This window comes from Mustela putorius, unplaced genomic scaffold (genome assembly GCF_011764305.1).
Source record: "Mustela putorius furo isolate JIRA1106 unplaced genomic scaffold, ASM1176430v1.1 tig00000095_pilon_pilon_pilon, whole genome shotgun sequence".
In the NCBI taxonomy this organism is placed as follows: Eukaryota; Metazoa; Chordata; class Mammalia; order Carnivora; family Mustelidae; genus Mustela; species Mustela putorius.
Genome location: NW_025421280.1, coordinates 14,814,155 through 14,839,347, shown reverse-complemented (window position 1 = coordinate 14,839,347; position 25,193 = coordinate 14,814,155). Strand labels below are relative to the sequence as shown.

Sequence of the window (25,193 nt, the reverse complement as noted above, 5' to 3'; positions counted from 1 at the left end):
AAATAAATAAATAAATAAAATCTTAAAAAAAAAAAAGATTTTATTTACTTTAGAGAGACAGAGGCAGCACAGGTGGGAGGGGCTAAGGGGGAGGGAGAGTGAGAATCTCAAGCAGAGTCCGTGCTGGGCATGGAGCCTGATGCGGGGCGCCATCCCAGGACCCTGAGATCATGACCTGAGCTGAAACCACGAGTTGGATACCCAACCGACTGCACCACCCAGGTGCCCCTTATTCATATAATATAAGCAGGATATAGGAAGGCAGGCACACTCTTACTTTCCCGAGCTCGAGGTCTGCTGAGCCCTGCACTCAAAAGGTGAATGATGGGAAGGATAGTGTGAGGCAGGATGTTTTGAGAGCCCACCTAGCGGCCACCTGAATGCCCCAAGGCAGCCACAGTACTTATATTGTTGACATAACAATGGCTGTGGGTGCACCTGTGTGGAGGAAGGGCTTGGCTGGACACTGGGACTCCAGGTAAAAGGAGTGGAAAAAAATAGCTTATGACTGTATTTAGTTCCTTCTTTGCTCTTCTTTAATGCTTTTTGTTCCTTTTCTCCTAGCCCCTTTGAGGTTCAAGTTGGCCCTGAAGCAGGCATGCAGAAAGTTCGTGCGTGGGGCCCTGGCCTCCACAGCGGAATTGTCGGGCGTTCGGCGGACTTCGTGGTGGAGTCCATTGGCTCTGAAGTGGGGTCTCTGGGTAGGTGGAAGCAGCCGGCCAGCAGCCCTGGGGGGCTGAGATATCATGAGGCTTGGTTCCAGTGTTAGACTGAGACTCGGGCCTCCTCCAAGCCTCGCTCCCCTTTTCCCCCAGCCTCCTGACCCCCCCAAGTCCAACTCTTGGTACCGCTGTGGGATTGCGATTTTCCTTTTCCTCTTGCCCTGCAAGTTGCCCTCTGCCTCTTCATTCATCCATCTGCTAAACCTCAAGGTAGAGGTTTCCTGTGGATATGGTGCTTGAAACAGTGCCTGGAACGTAGGAGGCACTCGTCAAATCATGTTGACTGATTCTTAGTTTAGATGAATGAATGAATTTGGCTGAAATTTGAAATTTGGAGAAAAAATATTCTTCGGAGTGGAACAGTATATTTTAAACACACCTCTGATGTATATAGGATCACTTGAGAACAGTGGTCGGCAAACCTGCTCTAAAAAGGACCAGAAAGCAAATATTTCAGTCTTGTGGGCCATATTCTCCCCTCTGCAGCCGTGGCTACATGAAAGCAGCCAGAGAAGGGGGAGGTAAGGGAAGGAGTGTGGCTGTGTCCCAGCAAAGCCTTATGTACAGAAATAGGAGTACTGGCCATAGGGTGATGACCAACTGTTTCAGGTAGTAAGAATAAGCAAACTGGCCAAAAAGAAGAAATCACCTTTAGTGTTTCCTTCTAGAGAGAGAATCAATGTTTTGGTATGATATTAAACCTTTTGGCATATCCTTCTAGGCTTTTTTTTTTTTTTTTTTCTATGCATGGACATAGAAACATTCATCTGCCACAAAGAATACCTCGGGGTAATCTTTCTGTCTTTCCGCCTCATAAAGATAGGCCTTGTCTTCATTTTCCTTGGCTTCTTTGGAATTCCATTGCATGGATATGTCTATTGTTAGGCTCTCTGGTTACTTCCACGGTTTTCCTGTAGAAACAGTGCTGAGTACATAGACTGTTTCTGTTTATGCATAGCCTTGATTACTTCCTTTAGACAAGAGCCCAGAAGTGGATTTGATGGGGCAAAGGGCGGGCATTGGTTTAAGGTTTTAGTTGACCTTCCCTGATAGATGATGTTTTTAAAACAATAATAACATCAACAACAACAAAACCCCATGGTATAAAATCCAACCTTCCATATCTAGTGAAGACTCAGTAGTCTTGGTTTTGTCAGAAAGGGATACAAACAGATTTCAATCTTCTGGCTGATACTTGCTTTGAGGGAATGAGCCAATAGAATGGGTTCTTTCCACCATGCAACCAGGGGTCCCTCTCACCTTGTCCCCAGGGTTTGCCATTGAAGGCCCCTCCCAGGCAAAGATTGAGTATGATGACCAGAACGATGGGTCATGTGATGTCAAGTACTGGCCCAAGGAGCCCGGGGAGTACGCCGTTCACATCATGTGTGATGACGAAGACATCAAGGACAGCCCATACATGGCCTTCATCCACCCGGCCGCAGGAGACTACAACCCGGATCTGGTGAGCCTGTCACGTTTCTGTGCTCTCCTCCTGGCTCCTGGCCCTCTCTGTGGTGCGCAGAGGGTGACCCTAACCAGCCTGTTGAGGGATGGCCGCGAGGAGCCGTGTAGAGCTTAGGAAGGGTGCTGATCTGAGTTGGAACCCTGGTAGTACCACTCCAGAATTTTCTAATGCTGGGCGAGAAAGAAAAGATTCTTTCTCTTTACAGTGGGAATGATGGCCCTGTCTGCCTCCCAGTGTTTCTGGGATGATTCAAGGAGCTAACGTGCATAAAGACAGCCCTTCGCCCAGTGCCTGGCCCGTGCAGGGGGTCATGGGCACTGCTGCTCTTTTTCTCCCCAGCTCCCGTCTCTTAAATGGGAACAGTATTTCTAAGCGCTTCTGCCACACTCTTAGGCTGCAGTTAAGCATCGAGTCTGAGGTGGCCTGGCTGCCAGGAGGAAGCCTCCATGCCCCCACGTGTGCTGCCCTGGCCCACACGGGGAGCCATTTGTAACCTGGAGGCGGTCTGGGCTAGTTGCCTTTCCTCATTGGCCAGTGGCTGGTCCTTTGTTCTCTAGAGCTGTAAACCTTTGGGATGTCTGTGGTAAAGGTTCTGAGTCCCCTCTGTGTGGAAACGTTGAGCCCAGACATGACTGGAGATCCCTGCCCTGGGTACTAGAAGTTGTCTCTGCTCAGAACAAGGCAAGGAGCCCCAGGCTAGTTTGGGGCCTGGTTTTGGAGAGTTTTCCTCCTGCTAGGATGTTAATGATACTGTTTGTAATTTGGGGGTTACAACCTGCTGGAGCATTTTCTTCTTTCCCTAGCCGTCCTGTTGCATAGGTAATGTGAAACCAGACACCGGTGGTTTTGTTATCTTGTTCCTGGGTCCTTGGTCATTATGTAGGGGTTTCGTTCAGGCATTGCACAGAAGGAGAATCATTATTGGCCCTTTGCCCCAGGTCCAAGCATACGGGCCAGGTTTGGAGAAATCTGGGTGCATTGTCAACAACCTGTGTGAGTTCACTGTGGATCCTAAGGATGCTGGAAAAGCCCCCTTGAAGATATTTGCTCAGGTAAGTTTCGAGGGACCATCTGTGCAGGCCCTCATCGGGAGACCTGCTTCGCCGCTGTAATGGCAACTTGGCTCTGTTACCTGACCCTCAGTTTATTCATCTGCACGCTGGGAATAAGAAGAATATCTCTTGAGGTTATGTGCAGATTATATGGGATTCTAATATGTAAAGCCAGGGTGCTTTTCTCATTTTTATGATTTGTATTCTTTGGAAACGAGGCTTGATTTCAGATTTCCCCTGTACATGTCCTTCAGTGTGGCCAAAGCTACCTAGGCCTTCACCGGAGGTTTGTAAATAAGCGTTTATTGAATATGTTTATCTAATTTAATCAAACTTGGCCCAGGGATTTAAATGCAGGAATCAAAATTAAGGAGGATTTTTTAAAAGATTGATTTATTTAGTGAGAGAGAGTGTGCACATGTGTAAGCACACACCCGAGTGGGGGGGGGCAGAGAGGGAGAGAGAATCTCAAGCAGACCCCTGCTGAACATGGAGCCCAATGCAGGGGTTCAATCTCTCGACCCTGAGATCATGACCTGAGCTGAAATCAAGAGTCGGATACTTAACCAACTGAGTGAGCCACCCAGGCACCCCCAAATTAAGAGGTATTGAGTGGTCATGACTTTCTAGCAGGGTCATTTGCTCTTAGGAAAAAAACAAATAAATGCAACCAGTATTTTGTCACCTGTGGTGACGACATTGTGAAAGTGGCATATCATAGTTGTTCGATGTTTTGTTGGATGGGTGGTGACTTGATGGTCTTGGGAAGCAATGGTGGCCCTGTTTGATGAAGACTATGTGAAGGCGAGTTTCTGTTCTTAGCCCCTGCTCTTTTGCAGGATGGGGAAGGCCAGCCCATTGACATCCAGATGAAGAGCCGGATGGACGGCACGTATGCCTGCTCGTACACCCCGGTCAAGGCCATCAAGCATACCATTGCTGTGGTCTGGGGAGGCGTGAACATCCCACGCAGCCCCTATAGGGTAGGTTGAGATTCCTAATCCTGGCCACTCTATGAAAAAGCCAAGACCTATGACGGGTCTGGGCTCCATGCTAACTAGCAACGTTTCACTGGGTCCAAGTGGAGGAAAACTTGGTTATAACTTTGGACTGTGTTCTTTTTAGGTCAGTATCGGGCAGGGTAGCCATCCCCAGAAGGTCAAGGTGTTTGGGCCAGGTGTGGAGCGAAGTGGACTGAAGGCAAATGAGCCTACTCATTTCACGGTGGACTGTACTGAGGCTGGGGAAGGTGAGTGGAGGGTTCCCCCATTGAGGTTGTTGATGCTTCTTGAGGAAGAATGGTCTTTTCCTAATGTTGGAAGGGCAGTGAACTTTGAGCTAGAAAATAGTGCACCTGAATAGGTAATTGTTCATCTAATGAGCGTCTGTGGCAGTTCCTTGGTGATCTTTGCTAATCCTCTATTCCTCCTCCAAAGCCCTGACTTAGCACCATCCCTTTGTCAGGCTTGTCACTGGAAACTTCCCAACTGCTTTTCTGGGGTGTTAGCTGAGCTGAGCTGGAAGTGATTGCACGGGACATGCTGTTTCTTGTACACCGGTGCGCTCATAAGCTGGTCTGTTCCAGGTGATGTCAGCGTTGGCATTAAATGTGATGCCCGGGTGTTAAGTGAGGATGAGGAAGACGTGGACTTTGACATTATTCACAACGCCAACGACACGTTTACGGTCAAATATGTGCCTCCTGCCGCCGGGCGATACACTATCAAAGTTCTCTTTGCATCTCAGGTGTGTGTTTGGGCCTGGGTTCTTTCTGGCCACCTGTGTGCATATTTCCTTTTTGTTTTGTTTTGTTTTTTTAGCAATAGGGCAGTGTCTTGAGAATTCTCAGGTTTTCCTCTCTGGTTCCTGAATACCGTAAGGAAAAAAAAAAAAAAAAACCCACCCAGAACTAAAGTTTTAACACTTTCTGACCAAAGTGAGGTGCACAGTGTTTTCATGGGATATAGCAGGGCTCTGGAAGGAGACTGGTTTGTTAGAAATGCTTGTCAAGTCTTTGATTGAAACATAATGAACTTCTGGATGTGTTCTACCTCTCCTCCTTGGAAGCAATGGCTTTGGCCTTGACCTTTATACCTCTATAGGGAGAGGAGGTTTGACCTTTCAAATTGAGCTTGTATTTATTTGTGATAGGTGAAGATAAGGCGAGTGGTACCTGAAACAGGGAACAGTGGAATCCTGATGATTCAGATTAACCTCCTATAAGGATGGAATCTCAAGAGAAAGTTCTCTGCCTGAGGTGTTGGTGTTGAATTGACTTCATCCAGTTAGCCTGTTCTGCCTTTATTCTGATAATCTGCACCATTCTTTGTGAAGAATTACAGTCCTGTTTCTGATCAGCTCCTCCCATTCCCCAAACCTTAGCTCTGAACTGTACCTAAGGGCCTGTCCTTTAGCTCAATCCTTTTTGTTACTGTCATTTTGGGTTTTATTCTTGGTAGGATTTTTTGCATCCTAAGAACTCAACTTTTGGTGTTAAAGGCTCAGAGTTTTCTGATTCATTTGGAGGAAACCTTCCTTCAGCTGTGCAGCATCACAGGTCAAAGCCTGTGATGGAGGGATCCAGGCATTCATGAATGACCCCCGATGGCCCCTACCTTAGGCTAGAGTATGAAAACTTGACCTGTGGGGAAAGAAGTTAGCCTGCTGCCCGCCAGAGTCACAGAGGTCTCCCCTTCACGTTGGGCAGAAGGCTAAGCTCTGGCAGAAGATTCAGGGGCTTTCCTACTGAGATAGTGTCTCCCCTGCAGGAAATCCCCGCCAGCCCTTTCAGAGTGAAAGTTGACCCTTCCCACGATGCCAGCAAAGTGAAGGCAGAAGGCCCAGGGCTCAGCAAAGCAGGTAAGAGAGTACCCGTGAAAGGCCATCCCAGAGACCTTCTGTAGTCCAGTGGCCATGGGCAGGTTGGGTCCGGGGACCCTGAGGGACTTGTCTCCTCGAAAGGCTGGTCCTGTTGGGGTTCCCATTCAGCAGAGGAGGTGCTCCTGCCGAGGGGTTGGCAGTGCTCCTGAGTACCAGCCCCTGTCACCGACTACCTTGCTAGGGCTGGGGCTGGGGCTGATGAACCCGTCGGACTGGTTGTAAGAGTGAAACCGCTCCAGCCAGGCCTGTCTCCTCACTTCACAGTCTGTCCTTCCAGGTGTGGAAAACGGGAAACCAACCCACTTCACGGTCTACACCAAAGGGGCCGGAAAAGCCCCATTGAACGTGCAGTTCAGTAGCCCCCTTCCCGGAGATGCTGTGAAGGACTTGGACATCATCGACAATTACGACTACTCCCACACCGTCAAATACACACCCACCCAGCAGGTAGGGTCCTTCCTGTGTCCGCTGCCACCTGCCCAGGCCCTCTCCCTCTCAGTGCTGTGCTGGGCACTTTGGACACCAAGGCTGTGATCGGTGCTTTGTTGAGGTGCTCCTCTGTGGGTGACAAGCTCTTTATTCCTGTCATTCTGAGCCTCTCCAGGAGGGCTGGCAAGAGGCCTGGCTGGTTCTGTGAGAGAGGCCTGAAGGTTTCCCTAAGTACAAGGGGCAAGCTAGCTTGTCTCTCCCCATCCCCAGCTCCCACCTCTATTTTAGGTTTTAGCAGAAACAGCAAGCTCTTGAAATTCGGAACCTAGTATTTTCCTCTTAGTCCACACACTCTCCCATTCTTACCAGCTGCCCTTAAATGCAGTCTTGTCTTACTTACTCCAAGGGTAGGAAGGGCGACCCCTTTGTGTTTTCTTGCTGGTCCCATTTACAAGGTGGTGGAGTGGGTCTCTCTCAAAACCCAGTTCAGCCCTTGGTCCCCTAGGCCTGAGATACTATCTAGGGCCCCAGATTGTCCTCTTACAAAATCCAGGAACGTACACAGGATCTTACGATCCAGGCCATTTTGCTCTGATTATTTTAGGCAAGAAACACCTAAAAAATGACCTCTCAGCCTCTCTGTGTGAATTCATGTTAATTTGTTCAAAATTGGAGTTTGCTTCATGGCCACACATCTGGGATGTGAGGAACAGAAAACCCAGAAGAAAAGCCTGGATTTACTATTTTTTATGCATAGTGTTCTACACAGTCCTTCCGAACCTCTCAGATTTCTTCTTTCCTGAGGAAAATAGTCTCCCTTGTGTGAGGTACCTTTTGTAGGAAAATGGGGGCGATGCTTTCTGTAGAAACACCACCCAAGAGAGAAACATCACTCCTGCCTGACCCTCAGTGAGGAGCTGCCTGGAGTCTAGTGGGAAGGAACGACGGGTATGGTGAGGATGAGGGGGTGGTGCACATGTCCCCTTGCCTTAGGGGCTACATGTCTTTGGAGATGGACTCTTTGGCGGTGGGAGCGGTTCTCTGGGGTGAATTCTGTGCCACCGTAAAGATGTGGCCTCTTACATCCAGCTGTCCTTCCTGATTTTTGTTTTGACCTTAAGGAGGGCTTCCTTGTTAGTGATGGTAAAAATACTTTTGTAGGTAGGATGCTCTTTATTCATCAGGGCGTTCAGGGCTACGTAGGTAATTATTTTCCCGATGCTTCCAAGGGCTGGCAGGAGACTCACCATTGGGAGCACCAGTGTGACATCATTCTTGTTGCCAATTCTCCACATTCCTTAGGAGAAGGTACCAGACAGCATAGCCATGCACACTGGTCAAGGTCACAAGGTCTTTGACTCCTATAAAACATCTTGCTTTCTCGTCTGTCTACAAACCTCATTGGGTTCTGGCTGAGCCACTCGAAAGTAAATTGCAGACATCAAGACAGAATCAGGTTTGGGCCTGCACCCCCAGAAAGGGCTTCAGAACCTCTTGCCATTTGGAGCAGAGGTGGAGGCTAGAGAGGAAAGCTTCTTACTTCGAAGTCACTCCAGGGTCAAGTTCAGACAGTTCTTGGAGAACAGCAGGTTTTTCAGCAGGCTTCATGGGCACATGGGGCTTTGCTCAAATGGTGCTGGTCATATACCCAGGGAGCCTGGCCGTCTCGGGTGTCGGTCACTACCTCCAGTGTGAGCAGCTCACCTCGTGCCTCTTTGGTCCTTCTTGTTTAGTGTCTAGAACAAAGTTCATGGTTTCATTTTTTGGGCAACGTGCAGTTTCGCATATTTCTCTGTGGCAGAGAAAGCAGATTGAATTTCTTCTCTTGGATGGTGAGTTCCCCAGCGGTGGGATAGTATGTCCTGTATATATATCTTTCTGGCCCCAGTCTGAGCACAGGGCGTGATGGTGTAGGGTCTCTACGTGAATTTATGGCGTAAAGTGTGAATACACAAGGTTGAGCCTCTCTACTCACAAGCAGAGACAACAGAAAAACTTTGTAGGGACGGTGGGGCCAACACATCCTTGTCCACCTTTGATCTCTCTTTTCTGAAGAGCAGCATACCGCTCAAGATTGGGTTAAATAAGCTTGCCTTTTGAGCTTTGCCCTTGGATGTGGTTAAGAGGCCTGGGTCAGCCCAGAAGGCCTTGCCCAATGTGGAGGCAGGGAGTGTACGTTGAGGGCTCATACTCAGAGTGCACCTTCTCGTGGTGGTTTTTGGGTAACAGACTGGAATTTTCCAGAAATGGAGTTGTTTAGTGTGTGTGTGGAGAGAGGGCAGTGGCTCCTGGCCCAGTGAGACTGCGTCACCATCAGCATGCAGGCCATGCTGTCTGAGGAGCTGTCCCCCTCAGGGTCTCTGGGCCACAGCTTGAAGATCCCTGCCGACCTGCAGTGGACCCACCAGTCACGGTCTTGTGGGAAAGCAGTGGTCAGCTGTTGTGCCTTGGTGGAGTCACTTGTTGGATTGAGGCTTGAGGATGGTCAGAGGGAGACTAGAAGGGAGATCACACCATGCCATATTCTCCTAAGGATTTTGCCTTCTGTGCTTTCGGTTTTCTGTGACCTCAAGGGACTTGGGTTTCTTCCCCCATATTCCCTCACAAAGAGCAAGTGCTTTGAGAAGCCGGTGGCAACAGCTCCGTGACCCACCAGGTCAGAAGCCACTGAGAATCATAAACCCCACACACTTCTAGGGGTGCCTTGAGGAGACCCTGTGGGTTCACTGATCTCCCTGCCTGTCCCAGAGGTCACTGGAGGAGGAGGGGGCTGTGGGTAGCTCACTTGATCCTGTCCTCGCCTGAGCTCTTGGGTCAATTCCTGTGTTTGCAGGGTGGGATTAAGGTCTCAGAGGCGCAGTGGGGAGAGAGTAAAACTGTCCTGTAGTCAGCAAGGTCGTTGTGAAATGCACCAGTGGTCATTTCTCAGACATTCCTCATGTCACCCCCCTCTGGGGGGCAAGCACAGTCCGTTCCTTAGCTGCACCCCAGAGGAAACCTTAAGTGCTACAAGTGGTCCAGGTGGAAGCCCCTTAAGATTTCTTCCTCCCCCTTGTTAGGTTATTTTAAGTAGAGTTTATTTCCTCTCTGAGGTTTTTGTTTTTGTTTTTGTTGTTGTTTTTAATGACTGGTGATGAGAACACACTTTCTTTCATGGGATGGGTAGGCTTAACTGAAAGAGGACTTTTCCCTCTCCTGTGGCACACTGGGGACACAATCAGAAGACTTCCAGGGCTGGTGGAGAAGGGTTTTCCATGACCCATGGTCAGCCGTGAGGCCTCTCCCGCAAGGAATGAGGGGCTTGTGGTCAAATGGAAGCTTGGGAGTTGCTGGCCTGATGGGGATGCCATGGTGGCTGAAAGTCACAAGCCACTCCCCGACTTCCTTATTACAAGGAGGAGACCTGTCCTGTCCTGGGCTGGCTCTGAGCTCTGTTGGGTCGGACCTGTGCACGTTCTACCATGAACATTGTGCACTCCCCCCAAATCCTGGAAGATCCGGTCCTCCCTCCTTCATTGATGTAGCCAATTCTTTTCTTAGCTTTTGCCCCCCCCCCTTTTTCTTTTATTATGAAAAGTAACATGAAGGATGACTGGGTGACTCAGTTGGTTATTAAGCCGCTGCCTCCGACGCAGATCATGATCCCAGGGTTATGAGATCGAGTCCTGCATCGGGCTCCTTGCTCAGTGGGGAGCCTGCTCTCTCTGCCTCTGCTGCCACTCTGCCTCTTTGTGTGCTCTCTCTCTCTCTGACAAATAAATAAATAAAGTCTTTAAAAAATGGCAGCACGAGAAAATACATGTGGGCCCAAAGCTACACGCTTTAACACTTGATCACTGGCAGCTTTCAGTAAAGCCTGAATTCTGGCGACCCTCCCCCAACCCCAGATTCTCAGGGGATATCGTCTCTCCCTCCATAGCCTTTGACGGTATGCCTGGGGTATTTGAGGTGAGGGAGAGCTTCATCTACGGAGACCGCCGTGGGCTTTCACGGAGCCTGGGTTTGGCAGTTGGGGGGGATGCTTAGCCGACGGGAGAGGGGAAGCCAGCACGGGCCGGAGGAGAAACGCCCTGTGCATATACAGTCAGCGCTCCCACAGACCCGGAGCTGCGAAGAAGCAGCCTGCCAAACCCACAGGCGGGGTTCCCTTCACACTTGCAACTTCCCTTTCCTTGACATAGATGTGGGAGTTTAGAGGCTGCTGTAGTGAGCAAATCCCTCTCACAGGCTACAGGCCTGAAACTGATTTCCGAGACGTAGAAAAAGCTGGTTTTGGTCAGTGAGAGGCTCCCGTAGATGGCAGCTTTACCCGCGGCCAGAGGCCGGTGTGTGCTGGGCAGGGGGTAGTGCGGCCCAGCAGCTGAGACGACGGAGGTCCGGGTGCCCTGGGTATGAGGTCCAGCTCTCGCACTTACCAGGCATGTGATTTGGGGCAAGTGCCTCTACCTCCCTGAGCTGTAGTTTCCTTTCCTGGAAAAATGGGAACAGCAGTGAGAACCACCCCTTTGGACTGTTTGGAGATTGAGTCAAGGAAATGCTTGAAAGCACGGCATACAGTATGCTTAGGAAGTCTCCCCTGTTGTTCTTAGCAGCTCTGATTTTATCTGACTTCTTGGTTGTTTTTGCCATGGGGCCAGAAGCTTAGAGAAATACGTCTGTGGTGTTTCTAAATCCGCTGGAGTGAAGCGCCCTGAGTCTCCGGAAGAATGAAAGATCTGGAAGGCGGGTTTAAACAACAAGCTAGGGGGCGCCTGGGTGGCTCAGTCTGTTAAGCATCAGCCTTTGGCTCAGGTCATGGTCTCAGGGTCCTGAGATTGAGTCCCGCATTGGGCTCCTTGCTCAGCGGGGAGCCTGCTTCTTTCTCTGCCTGCTGCTCCCCTTGCTTGTGTGCTCTCTGTCTGACAAATAAATCAGGAAAATCTTTTTAAAAAAATGAAATCGGGACGCCTGGGTGGCTCAGTTGGTTAAGCAGCTGCCTTCGGCTCAGGTCATGATCCCAGCGTCCTGGGATCGAGTCCCACATCGGGCTCCTTGCTCTGCAGGGAGCCTGCTTCTCCCTCTGACTCTGCCTTCCACTCTGTCTGCCTATGCTCGCTCTCGCTCACTCTCTCTCTGACAAATAAATAAATAAATAAAATCTTTAAATAAAAAAAAAAAAAAAGAAATCAATAGCACGTTAGATGTTGGTGCCCAAAGGTGCACTTGCTGTCCTCTCGTTGCAGGGCTCTATGCAGGTGCTGGTGACCTATGGCGGCGACCCCATCCCTAAAAGCCCTTTCACCGTGGGCGTGGCCGCTCCACTGGATTTGAGCAAGATCAAGATTAATGGACTGGAAAACAGTAAGTGGGTGGAGGCAGGGGAGATGGGGTCACCGACGACCCCCCCGACTGGGGCTGCCTGTTAGATGCCTTTCAAAAGAGAGTTTGCAGAGGGCGTCTGGGTGGCTCAGTTGTTAAGTGTCTGCCTTCGGCCTGGGGCGTGATCCCAAGGTCCTGGAATCAAGTTCCTCATTGGGCTCCCTGCTCAGCGGGAGGCCTGCGTCTTCTCCCACTCCCCCTGTTCTGTTCCCTCTCTTGCTGTGTGTCTCTGTCACATAAATAAATAAAATCTTGAAAAACAGATACCCAAAGGCAGGAGAGCAAACTCTGCCCTAACAGACCTTGCAGTGGGACAGACATGGGTGTGAACTGGGGCCACGCAGCAGGGTTGCACTGTGACCTTACCTGTGCTTAACCTCCCTGAGCCTCCATCTCCTCATTTGTACAGTGTGGGCAGGGGGAACACTGTTAAGAACACTTGACATTCGTGGGAATATTTTGAAAGGTAAATGAGCTCATAATTCAGGGGCTGGCACATTGTCAGCCCTCAGTAACTGCTGGCTTCACAGCAGGATGTTTTCATTGCAAAGAGAAGTTGGGATGCATTACCTTCTGGTGACTTGTACTGTGCTAGCTGTCCTTGGCCTTGGATCCACATGAGGAGGGACCATCAAGGGTAAAAGCCAGCTCCCGGCACTCAGAAGCCACAACTCTGATGCAGCCCCCACCCCACCCCCATAGTCCTTTAGCTTGGTGGGTATCTTGTTCGTATAAGCTCATCTCATTTATTTTAAAATGTTTTCATTTGTTGTATTAGGGAAAATTCCAAGCATAAAATCGTAAACACAGTAGTAGTATATAAACACCGGTGTACTCCCCACTCAGCTTCAGAAGTTCAGCACATAATCATGAAATTCTTTTTTTTTTTTTTAACGCAAAGTAATGCGTAAATCCATTTTCACCTAAAAAGAAAGGCACCACCGTTGAAACTAAACTCTGCTCTCTGCATCACCTCTTATTCTTCCTAGGGTGAATCAAAGTTACCATCAGTTTCGGTCCTTCCAGACCTTCTCTCTCCCTCTGCATACATGCCGGCAGCAAATGTTTGGCAGTGTTCATTTTGCGTTAGTGTTATCCTGCTCTGCCCATATGCTTGCAGTCTGCCTTTAGACCTGAGCCATGCATCTTGGAGAACCTTCGCACCAGTGTTGCCTTGCATGAGCTGCCATACGGCTGAAGCCTGGTCACACCTCTGTAGCACCCACTCAACCTGATTTCGGGGTCACGCAAGGCTCCGTGCATCCCCCCCATCCCCAGTCCCCGGCAGACCTCTTCGGTCTCAGTGGACCATCGATGAGCACCTTCACTGACCTGGGACTCAAACGCACAGGTTGTGAATGAGGCCACTTCCCAGCTCTGGGTTCTCTGAAGCTCGGCCAGCTCCAAGTGTGTAAAAGTCACTGGCCAGTCCTTTCATGGGTCTCCTCATTGCTGCTTACTCTAAGACACCTACGGCTTCAGTTCCAGAACAGGAGAAACATGATGCCAATTAGGAAAAGCCTTTGGGCCGTGGTGCTCTGAGGCCTCCTTGTTTGTGGTTCGGAGGTGCTGGTCTAGCCTCCTACTACCCTAGAGTCAGAATTTCCCTGGCTTGTGGTGGGAGCCCGATGCTCCCAGTGCTGTCATTTTGGTTCAGAGTCCTTTCCTTTTTTTTTTTTTGTCAGATACAACACACGGTTTTTCCAAGGCCCTGCTTTGCAGGGATCTTTCGAATATCGGTGCAGTAGAGAGAGTCCATTCTTTGGACTCGCTCTGGTGCCCCTGCGTTGACTAGCTCTCTGACTTTTGCCTTGTTGGCTGTGGGATTAAATTTGCTGCCAAGAATTAGTAAATAAAACATTGGCTTCTGGGAATGTTTTGATATAAAGTTAATACCAGAAGTGAGTAAAGGAGAGAGGATAGCGTCAGGTTATGATTTCCTCGTTGGCAGAGCAGATCACGAGGTCGCGTGAGTCCCACCTTTGTGGTCTGTTGCGTACGGCACCCTGGACACATTGCTTGACCTCGGAGCCACTGTTTCCCCATTTGCTAAAGCCAATGGCAACTAATAAATAACACTCTAGGGTTGTGGTAAAAATTAAAGGAGGCCATGTGCTATACTGAGAAATGCAGTCATTGAGTGATCAATCGTTATTGGTTTTTCAGTAACCCATCATTATAGTATCAGTAAGTGTCAGCTCTCATTGCTAGAATATCTATGGTTAGCTAGTAGCTGTTCTCGAACTGATTGTTATCTAGGTAGATGCTGATTATCCTGACTTAGTCTTGCTTCTTGTCCTTGGTATCTGCCCTTGCTTGTGGCCCAGACTGAGATAATGCCTCATGTCCAGGGAACCCTCACGGGTCTGCTCGCAACCACTCTTGCTGCTGAAAAGGGCGAGCTGATCACTCGGGCGTGTCTCCCTTTTCCAGGAGTCGAAGTTGGGAAGGGTCAGGAGTTCGCCATCGACACAAAAGGGGCAGGAGGCCAGGGGAAGCTGGATGTGACGATCCTAAGCCCCTCGAGGAAGGTTGTGCCTTGTATGGTGGCGCCCGTGGTGGGCCGGGAGAGCAGCACGGCCAAGTTCATCCCTCGGGAGGAGGGACTCTATGCCGTCGACGTCACCTACGATGGACACCCCGTGCCTGGGAGCCCCTACACAGTGGAGGCCTCACTGCCACCAGATCCCACCAAGGTCAGCTTTCGTTCCTGTGCCGGGACTTGTCTCCTGTTGTCAAATAGAACACTGTAGTCCTTCACCGATCCTGCTTGACCAAGGCCTGTAGAAAATCGTTCTCTGAGGAAGGTCCATTCCCAGCAGCTGACAGTTGTTTTCCCTCCCGCAGTTCAGCCCGAGGGGACCTTTGGGTGGCTGGGTGTCCTCCCCACACTGCTCCTCCTCTTGCTCTCTGGCAGTGAGGCTTGGGTGAGGGACTCCTCGTCCCTGAGTTCTGTCCCTTCACTTGTTAGCATGACAAACAGCGCTCGCTTCACAGTGAGCCCATAAGGGTTAGCTCACCCTGCAGGAACTTTATACCTCAGTATCAAAAATATATCCGTCTCCTTCTCACTGCTTCCTGGTAGCCCTGAATCAAGGGTTTTAGAACAGCACGAATCCTATAAACTGGTCTTATTTGTTGAATCAGAGAGGAAAATCCCGTCCCCTCCCTCTTGTAAAAGCAGTTTCGTTTACTCATTTGCTTTTAAATCCTTATATCAGAATTTTTATATACATCTTTATATCAGAATCAGTTTTTCAGAGCAGTTTTAGGTTCGTCGTAAAACGTGGAGGCAGGTACAGGGATTTCCCTCCTACCCCTGCACCTGCGGGTGCCCAGCCTCCCCATTATCGCCATCCTCCACCAGAGTGGTGCATTTGTTCATACTGCGAACTTGCTCTGACAGTGTGTTCACCCCCAAATACGTAGTTTACATGGGGGTTCGCTCTGGGGGCTCTGCATTCTCCGGGTTTGGACAAACGTACCATGACACATACCCACCACTCCAGGGTCGTGTCTTATTACATAGGATTTGTTGAGGGAGGCGTAGCTGTCCAAGCAACAGAGAGGTCCATAAAAGCCATCCCTAAGAGCATTCAGCCCTGCGTGTGCGTGTGTGTGTGTGTGTGTGAGTGTGTGAGATGAGACGTTAGGTCTCTACTCTGGCCCGTGGTTCAGAAACGCAGGGCATGTCCGGACGGGCAGTCAAGCCCTGTGCTCTGGAGGGCCACGCCTCTGTGCTGTGGCTTTCTGAGTTGACTGAGCTCACAGGTGTGTCTCCCTCGGCTAGCCGTTCAAAGCCTGGGATGATTGCATTGTGGCTCCATGGCAGTGTCTGTCTGATGCGAGCTAGGCCTGAGGGAGAAGGGCCCCTCTACCGCTGAGGCAGCTCAGCGCCGAGTGCAGGCTGGGGTGGTGAGCAGGGCTGGCCGAGCGGCAACCCCAGTGTTAGGCAGAGAATGACTTTATTTTCTATTGAACTAGGTGAAGGCCTATGGCCCTGGCCTTGAAGGTGGTCTCGTGGGCAAGCCTGCTGAGTTCACCATCGACACCAAAGGAGCAGGCACTGGAGGTCTGGGCCTCACCGTGGAAGGTCCGTGTGAGGCCAAAATCGAATGCTCTGACAATGGGGATGGCACCTGCTCCGTCTCTTACCTGCCCACAAAGCCTGGGGAGTACTTTGTCAACATCCTCTTTGAAGAAGTCCACATACCTGGTTCTCCCTTCAAAGCCGACATTGAAATGCCTTTCGACCCCTCTAAAGTTGTGGCGTCGGGACCGGGTCTCCAGCACGGGAAGGTGGGCGAAGCTGGGCTGCTGAGCGTGGACTGCTCGGAAGCAGGCCCCGGGGCCCTGGGCCTGGAAGCCGTCTCAGACTCGGGAGCGAAAGCCGAAGTCTGTATTGAAAACAACAAAGACGGCACCTACGCGGTGACCTACGTGCCCCTGACTGCCGGCATGTACACTCTGACCATGAAGTATGGCGGTGAGCTGGTGCCCCACTTCCCCACCAGGGTCAAGGTGGATCCCGCCGTCGACACCAGCAGGGTCAAAGTCTTTGGGCCAGGAATAGAAGGAAAAGGTGGGTTTCATTAAAAAGTCTGCAAAATAACTTAGGACATAGGAGTCCCCAGAAACTCAGAGTAGATGTGCAAACTGATGTACCCCCACAGGCCACGTGGAGCATAAGAAAGCACTCTCCTGTGGTCTCGGCATCAGGAAGAGAGGGACCACAGCAAAGCTGTGAGCATGTGACATTTCTGCTTCCCGAGCCTCACTTCATTTCTCAAGGGGGGGACAGGGCCCAATACTGCCGGCAGATGTTCTTATTTTTCTGGCAAAGCCAGAAATTGTGATTTTTACATGGAAATTCAAGATCTTTCATTTTTGGCACTAATTGAAAAGGTTTAAAATGTGATGCTGTTACCATATTTGCCGCAGAGCAGGTCTGTCTTTTCGCTTTACCCTGTCCAAGAGTCAACCCCACCTTTGTCCAGAAAGTGCAAGGAGTTGTGTAGTCACAGGGTGGGGGCTTCCGCAGCCCACCCTCGTGGGAAGAAGCAGCTTTTGCAGGATGGTGGCAGGGAGGAGGTGGTCATTAACATTCTTGATTTGGGGGCACCTGGGTGACTCAGTGGGTTAAGCTGCTGCTTTCGGCTCAGGTCATGATCTCAGGGTCCTGGGATCGAGTCCTGCATCAGGCCCTCTGCTCAGCAGGGAGCCTGCTTCCCTCTCTCTCTCTCTCTGCCTGCCTCTCCATCTACTTGTGATCTCTGTCAAATAAGTAAATAAAATCTTAAAAAAAAAAACACACTCTTGATTTGGAGAGTCAAAAAAAACACCCATCTGCTGGCACCGAGCTTAGACATAATGTACCTTAAGTGCCAAGAACCCTGGTTCTTGAATATGTTCCGAGGTCCCAGGCGTTGGTGATGTTCTCCTCTGTGTGATTGCTCTGCAGACGTGTTTCGTGAAGCCACCACTGACTTCACAGTCGATTCACGGCCCCTGACACAGGTGGGGGGCGACCACATCAAAGCCCACATTGCCAACCCCTCGGGGGCCTCTACCGAGTGCTTCGTCACGGACAACGCTGACGGGACCTACCAGGTGGAGTACACACCCTTCGAGAAAGGTGAGCTGACTTCTCCTTGGACACGACCATCATTCAGAGCTATGCCAGGCCATTTCCTTGGGTGACTGGTGCTGTCTCCTGCCCCATGAGTCTGGCCTGTCTCCATGAAGGCACGGACAGAATGACAGGGACATGTGGAAATCTCCCTCCCCAGCAGAGCCACTGAGCGCTCAGTGCCTGACAAGCTGGCCCTGGTGTGTGACAGACATTGTGGGCAAGGTTAGCCTCATGCTCCTCTGAGCAGCTTTTGGCTAATATCATGGCATAGCGCCCGTTTGTATTAATTTTTTTTTTACATAATTTCTTAAAATTCTAGAAATGACTTGAAAATTTGACAAATCTTGAAAAGTTAAAGGAAAAAATAAAAGCAATATATTTTCATTACCTGGGTATTATGATTCCTGTAAGTATTCCGGTATAGACATAGTCCATCTCTTTATGTAGATGCATGGATATTGTGTTTCATGGATTTCCCTTTGTCTTTTGGCTAATAACAGGAGGAATTTTTTCCAAATCAGAATAGTGCATTTAAGATGACTAACTTCAGTACAGACTTCGTGATACTTGCTTGGGGGAGAGGCCCTCTGCATATGTGTTATCTGTTAGGGAGTGAGGGCTGTGTGGCTGCCAGATGAACAGAAAGCATTAAATAAATAGGTACACTTTTTTAAAAAAAATCAGATCATACCAATATTGTACTATTTCTTTAACCTGCTTGTTTCCAGTAACATGGGATGGCGGGTCCGTGTGAGCCCTGGTTGAAACCTGGCAGGAGAGTCTTTCTTTCCACAGGTAGGTGACTCTTGTGCATATAATTTCTGTTTGTCATTTTGAACAGGTCTCCACATAGTGGAGGTGACGTACGATGACGTACCCATCCCAAATAGCCCCTTCAAAGTGGCTGTAACCGAAGGCTGCCAGCCGTCTCGGGTTCAGGCCCAAGGACCCGGACTGAAAGAGGCCTTTACCAACAAACCCAATGTCTTCACCGTAGTTACCAGGTGAGCAAGGCGCTGGTATCTGTGTGTTGACTCTGAAAGGAGTAACCCTGGGTGTGTGTTTATTTATTCATTTTTCTGCCTTCTTGCTTTTTTTTTTTTTTTTTCATTTTTTATTTTTTATAAACATATCTTTTTATCCCCAGGGGTACAGGTCTGTGAATCGCCAGGTTTACACACTTCACAGCACTCACCAAAGCACATACCCTCCCCAATGTCCATAACCCCACCCCCTTTTTTCCATCCCCCCTCCCCCCAGCAACCCTCAGTTTGTTTTGTGAGATTAATAGTCACTTATGGTTTGTCTGCCTTCTTGCTTGTTTCTTTTTTCTTCAAATTCAGTTAATTAACATATAGTGTATTATTAGTTTCAGAGGTAGAGGTCAGTGATCCATCAGTCTCATATAGTACCCAGAACTTATTACATCATGTGCCCTCTTTCATGCCCCTATCTGAAGGGGTTGGTTTGGGTCCCTGGGCGGCTCAGCCGGTCAAGCATCTGCCTTCAGCTCAGGTCATGATCCCAGGGTGCTGGGATTGAAGTCCCACATCAGGCTCCCTGCTGAATGAAGGGCCTGCTTCTCCTTCCTCCTCTGCTGCTCCCTCTGCTTGTTCTCTCTCTCTCTCTATTGAATCAATAAATAAAATGTTTTAAAAATTTCTTTAAAAAATGAAAGAATTGGGTTTTTTAATTTAAAGATTTTATTTATTTATTTGAGAGAAAGAGAGAGTACACGAGTGGTGGGAGGGGCAGAGGGAAAAGCAGACTCCCCGCTGAGCAAGGAGCCTGATGTGGGACTCGATCTCAGGACCCTGAGATCACGACCTGAGCAGAAGGCAGGCACTTAACCGAATGAGCCACACAGGTGCCCCTCGAAAGGAGTTTTATGGGTATATTTTGCATATGTGTCCTGATCTCCCAACTTTGGGAGACTTCTTTTTTTTTTCCATGGTATAGGAGACATTTGCTTTGTAGAGACTTTTATGCTACGGAGAGAGGGTGAGTATACCTCAGGAAGTACCAGAAACCCCTTGGTTACAGTCATAAGATGGCTAAGCAAACCAGACCGAGATGGCAGCTCCTTAACTGGATAATGCAGAAGCATACAGCCAATTTTATGGTTAAGTGAAGTATTGGAAGTAGTCCCGCTAGAAGGGGTCACAGATGCAATCAGATGTGAAAATGAAGGATAAGCATTGGAAAGAGGGGGTCGGAGCCGTCTGTCTATGACACCGTTGAGAAATTTTCAGCAGTTGAATCAAATTGGCTTCCTGGGATTATTTATAGAGAGATTTTAAGTAATTCTGGCAATAAGCAGACTAGCATGAAGCGCTCGTCCCACTTCACTCTCTCTTCCACCCTTTCCAGAGGGGCAGGCATTGGTGGGCTCGGCATAACCGTGGAGGGACCCTCAGAGTCCAAGATCAACTGCAGAGATAACAAAGATGGAAGCTGTAGCGCTGAGTACATCCCCTTTGCTCCGGGGGATTACGACGTCAACATCACGTACGGAGGAGCCCACATCCCTGGTAAGCAATCCCGTAGAAATGTGTCCAGAGAATAATGGATTTGGCATGAAAGCAGGTTTTGTCTGCTCATGTCTGAGTGGGAAAGAGAGTCTGATACTTGCAGGAGGTGCAGAGGGAGAACTTCTCCTTATTTGTCTCCCAAGAATATCCCAGCTCCCAGTAGGGCTGGTAACTGGCAAAACGCCTTGGCTTGGCATTTGGACTAGAAATCATTCACGTGTTGGAAGACCCGCTATTTAATTTAAGGGAGAGGTGGTTTTTTTTGTTGTTTTTTTTTTTTGTTTTTACAAAGCTGAAAATCTCCACTTTATTTTGTGATTGGTTCTTCTTTACCTTATACGTGTTCTCTTATTTTCTGCTATTCGTGGATAGTCCTGGTAGACAAAAGAGACCCACAAACTCCAATTCTTACTTATTAATATCTTTTCTATTTCAAAGCAGCGTCTGTCAAGTGCTTGGCTGGTGCGGTCAGTGGAGCGTGCAGCCCTTAATCTCGGGGTTTTGCATTTGAGCCCCACATTGGGTTTGGAAAGATTACATAAAAATCAAATCTTTAAAAAACAAAACAAAACAAAACTAAGGTTTGTCGTCCTCAGGACCCTGACATTTCGGATGGGATAATTCTTTGTTGTTGGGAGGAGGTTGGCTGTCCTGTGCATTGTAGGGCATTTAGTAGTATTCCAAACCACCCCCTTCATTTTGGGACAACCAGAAATGTCTCTAGATATTGGCAAGTGTCCACTCTGGGACAAAATCACCTTTAGTTGAGAACCACTGCTATACTGATTGAAACAATGAGACATACATGACTTAAGAGGCAAAGGGCCCTGCAACTTCCGTGCTTTAAGGGGAAGACTCTCCATCGGTTCTGGTCTGTTTATTTAATGAAACAGTTGCCATTCCACACACATCTGGCTGGGTCGATGCCCCTATGGTGTGGATACAAGGACCCTGGGGGCTGCCTCTGAGTCCACCTATGCCTTGTCTTGGGTATGGTGAGAAAGGGGGCAGAACCTCATCCGAGGACTCCTGGGGCAGGAAGAGCCTCGGATGGGTCAGGGTTATTGCCCCCAAAGCCATAAGCCAGGATAACACTGAGGAGGAAGGAACAGACTTGAGGAGCTTGCTTCTGGGTTTCTGGAATGACTCCCAGAAGCTGGAGTGTGTGCATTGACCAAACGCTTTCCTGAATCTATAGACATTTCCTCCTTATGACATGCCTATGTGCCTACAGACTCACTCTTCCTCTCCCATTGGTCAGAAAACCCAGACATTTCAGCTCAAATGAATGCTACTCAGATATCATTTAAAGCTTAATTTTATGAAGGCTTAGATTTTTCTTTGAAGGCTTCACATTTAAGAAAAACTAAATTGGTGAGTTTCTCCTCCAACTTGTCTTTGCAGCTGATCACAGATTTTTTTTCCTAAGATTTTATTTATTTATTTGACAGACCGAGATCCCAAGTAGGCTGAGAGGCAGGCGGCGGGGGGTGGTGGAGGGGGGGAGCAGGCTCCTCGCCAAGCAGAGAGCCCGATGTGGGGCTCGATCCCAGGATCCCAGGATCATGACCCAAGCCAAAGGCAGAGGCTTTCACCCACTGAGCCACCCAGGTGCCCCTGATCACAGATTTTTAAATCCCTATCAGCACTAGGCAAGGGGAATTCAGCCAAGGACAAGACAGTCAGAGCTCTTGTGCTCCGGTAACTTCCTGTCTGGTGTTGATGCAGCTTCTTGTGATGACTGCTACCAGGAAAGAACAGGGCCCAGTGACAGAAGACAGAGCCATGGGTGTTGGGGGGAGCTTGGCAGTTCCGCAGTAGGAGGGACGGGAGGGGAGAGCACAGAGGACAGGTGGAGGGCTACTGTCTGGAAAGATGACGTGATGGCTGCAAGCCTGCAGGTAGCATTGAGAAGAGCCTCTCTTCATGGAGACGACAATACTGTTCTTAACTTCATTGGGATGGTCTGACTGATGCTTTCAGCTTGGGAATTCCCCTCGCAGAAGAGGGTGAGGGTTTGGACCCCAGTGACTGACCTGGGAGCATGAAGCAGATGGCCATCTTTGAGAAGTCCAGTAAAAAGAGACCCATTTCTTGACCCATTTCTCATCAGAGGTAGATGATACGTCCATGTTTCAGATTCTCTGTAGCCACTCGGAGCGTAATGGCAGTTTCTCCCAGATCCCAGGCCCTGGGTGGTTAGTTAGTAAAGTGTGGGTTGGTTGTCTTAGTTTGGGCTTCTTAGTAAAGTAACTTGTGAGGTATTGCTGTGAAACACTCGGCAACCTGCTGGCTTCTCATTTGCTTTCATGGGAATTCTCACCGGTTAAACATTAGTCCAGTGTTTCCTGGCCTGGTGCAAAGCCCTAGTGGGGCTGTTTTTGACAAGGTTTGCTGTCCTCCCCACTGTGGCATACTGGTTTCCCTTGCTGGGCCAGCTGGGGTCAGCCAGTGGTGGCTTTTAGATCACTGGATCCACCAGGAAAAGCACATTCAGGAGAGAGAGCTGCCGTGGCAGTTTCTGGTGTCTGCCTGGGGCCCGGAACGGGGTAGCAGGGAACGCTTGGTATCTGTCACCTGGGGTCTAAAGTTACCTTGCTAGTTCTGGATGCCCTCATGCTGTGTTCAGACACCTTCCAGTGGAAGCTCTGACTTGGAGATCGGCCTCAGAGGCCGTCCTTCGCCACCACCTGCTGACATAAGATGGCTCTACCGTTCCCCTATGACATGAAGCTCCCTTATGTTTGTTTCCCTAAACCCCAGCCTGGAGGGTGATGTTTGTCTTGGCCGGGTCAGCCATTTATTTCAATTAGCTGAAAAACTGGATGCCACTGAAACCCAGCTGTCATTAACCCAGCCAAGGCCTCTGTTCTTTGTGCGATCTTGTAATTTACCACCGTATTCCACAACAGATGAATTTGGGGGGATGCAAAGCAGAAGACACCTGAGTTTGTGTGTCAGTTAGAAGTCATTGATTTTGCCAGTCTCTTTGGGAGCACAAGGACCCCTGCTCACAGCAAGAGGTACATGTTGCCCCTTGGCGATGGGCTTGGTTGCCCAAGGAGGCATGGTGCTAGGGATTCTGAGGTTCCTGTTTCCAGCTCACCTCTCAGAGGTCTTATTTAGTCCCCTTGGTGGGGGAATCCCAGGAGGGACCCTGGCCCAGCCCTAGTTATTCTCTTTAGTGCTTCTCTTGCAAATCCTGATCACACAGCATTTTCTGTTTCCTTGGATTTTTTTTTTTTTTTTTTAAGATTTTGTTAGTTATTTGGGAGAGAGAGCCTGGTGTGGGGCTTGATTCCAGGACCCTGAGATGATGACCTGAACCAAAGACAGATGCTTAACTGACTGAGCCACCCAGGTGCCCCTGCTTACCCTTGGTCTTTAAAACCAGTACCCTCAAAGAGTCAGAGACCCCAGAGCCACCTGTTGGGTCAGCCATGCAGGAGGACCACAGCTGACAACGGTCAGGAGAAAGCAAGGCTTCACCCAATGGCCAGGGAACCAAGCAGGCCATTCATGTTGGGAAGGAGCAGGCTACGTTTTAGGGGAAGGACTCCAGGAAGCCCTCAGGAGAGGTTTGGGGAGAGGGTATTAGATGCGGGCTGGAAGGGCTCCCAACCTCTGCAGCCCCCTGCACTCACTCCTTCCTTCCACCGCTGAGCGTCCTCCTTCAGCGTCTTTGACAGCCTGTGCTCTCCCTCCCCTCCAGGGCCCTGTACCCCCCCATCACTGTGCTTGAAACCCCCTCCATCTGCTTCTCTGGGTGCTGTCTGCTCACTTTCTTGTCTTGGGTTAGTTGTCCCTGGAGAGCTGCCTCTGGCCCCCTGAAGACCAGATTCCTTGCCTTCTAAGTGTTCTACTGATGCTTGTACATGGCCCCGGCCTCTGTTGAATGTGATGTCACAGCTGCCTGTTTGCCACCTTCTCTTGCACTGTGGGTTCCTCCAGGGCCATGAAACCCTCTGGGCCCAGCTCGCAGCCCGATGCTGCATGTGGTGGGTGCGTGTGGGAGCACACAGCCAGGCAGGGCCCCTGGGGAGCTGTGGGGAAGTTCTGGGCACACATGAGGCAGGTCATCTTTCACTAGGAGAGCTGTGCTCAGGATCCTGTGACTTCTTCTCCAGGCAGTCCCTTCAGAGTTCCTGTGAAGGATGTCGTGGACCCTAGCAAGGTCAAGGTTGCTGGCCCTGGGCTGGGCTCTGGTGTCCGAGCCTGCATCTCACAGTCCTTTACAGTGGACAGCAGCAAGGCCGGCCTGGCTCCTCTGGAAGTGAGGGTCCTGGGCCCACGAGGTGAGTGCGTCCTGCCAACACCCTCGCCACAGGTGAGGGCAGCCATGACTCAGTGGGCACTTGACTTTTGAGTTTGGTCATGAACTTAAAATTAAATTTGCTAAATTACTTTATTGCTCCGTATTCCAGCTAAACAGGAGAAGTGCCTGCTTTTATTTATTTATTTTTAAATATTGTATTTATATATTTTGAGAGAGACAGAGTGTGCACATGCATGCTTACATGTGCACACTTGTGAGTGGAGAGGGAAGGGCAGAGGCACAGGGAGAGGCAGAATCTCAAGCAGACTTGTGCTGAGCACGGAACATTCTCTTGACCCTGCAGTCAAGGCCTGAGTCGAAATCAAAGAGTTGGATGCTTAACCGACGGAGCCACTCAGATGCCCCAAAGCTGCTTTTAGAAAGCAGGCAGACCTCCTGTGTCTCTAGTGGTCTCTTCCCACATTTAATAAGGCGGCTCTAAGTGTCTTTTTCAATTTTCACTTAAGTAGTGAGGCAAGTAGTATTTGTGCTCTCATATGCGTGTGTCAGCCTTTGTGAGGTGACTGAGGTCTGGAGTTTGGGTGGGCAATGGGTTTAGAGGTGATAACTCTCTTTGAGGTGCCTTGGTGCCCATGTGCAATACATCCAAATCTCTGGAAATGACAGATACGCAACCCATGTGACATGGCTTTTGTCATTGTCCCCACTTCCTGGAGGGAGAGGGTCTCTTGGGAAATGGCCTCTGTTGACAATTCGGCCTGCCCTATTGGCAGCCTAGAACTGGGGTTTGGTATGACGAGCAGGCCATTTTGGGACAGAGCCCTGCAGTGCATTGAGATTTACCT

At 49.6% G+C, this 25,193-nt stretch overlaps 1 protein-coding gene across 4 annotated transcripts in view; it reads left to right on the top strand.

The window, feature by feature from the left end:
- The window catches only part of FLNB (filamin B), a 146,505-nt gene that overhangs the window by 85,676 nt on the left and 35,636 nt on the right, over positions 1-25,193 (top strand). For all 4 annotated transcript variants that reach the window (XM_004738248.3, XM_004738247.3, XM_004738244.3 and 1 more), the window contains exons 11-25: positions 565-701; positions 1,994-2,187; positions 3,129-3,242; positions 4,082-4,225; positions 4,368-4,491; positions 4,828-4,988; positions 6,011-6,101; positions 6,400-6,569; positions 11,774-11,891; positions 14,343-14,605; positions 15,894-16,491; positions 17,371-17,544; positions 18,383-18,545; positions 19,912-20,072; positions 24,200-24,367. In XM_004738248.3, coding sequence (XP_004738305.1) covers positions 565-701; positions 1,994-2,187; positions 3,129-3,242; positions 4,082-4,225; positions 4,368-4,491; positions 4,828-4,988; positions 6,011-6,101; positions 6,400-6,569; positions 11,774-11,891; positions 14,343-14,605; positions 15,894-16,491; positions 17,371-17,544; positions 18,383-18,545; positions 19,912-20,072; positions 24,200-24,367 — 2,780 coding nt within the window. The remainder of the gene's footprint in view (positions 1-564; positions 702-1,993; positions 2,188-3,128; positions 3,243-4,081; positions 4,226-4,367; positions 4,492-4,827; positions 4,989-6,010; positions 6,102-6,399; positions 6,570-11,773; positions 11,892-14,342; positions 14,606-15,893; positions 16,492-17,370; positions 17,545-18,382; positions 18,546-19,911; positions 20,073-24,199; positions 24,368-25,193) is intronic.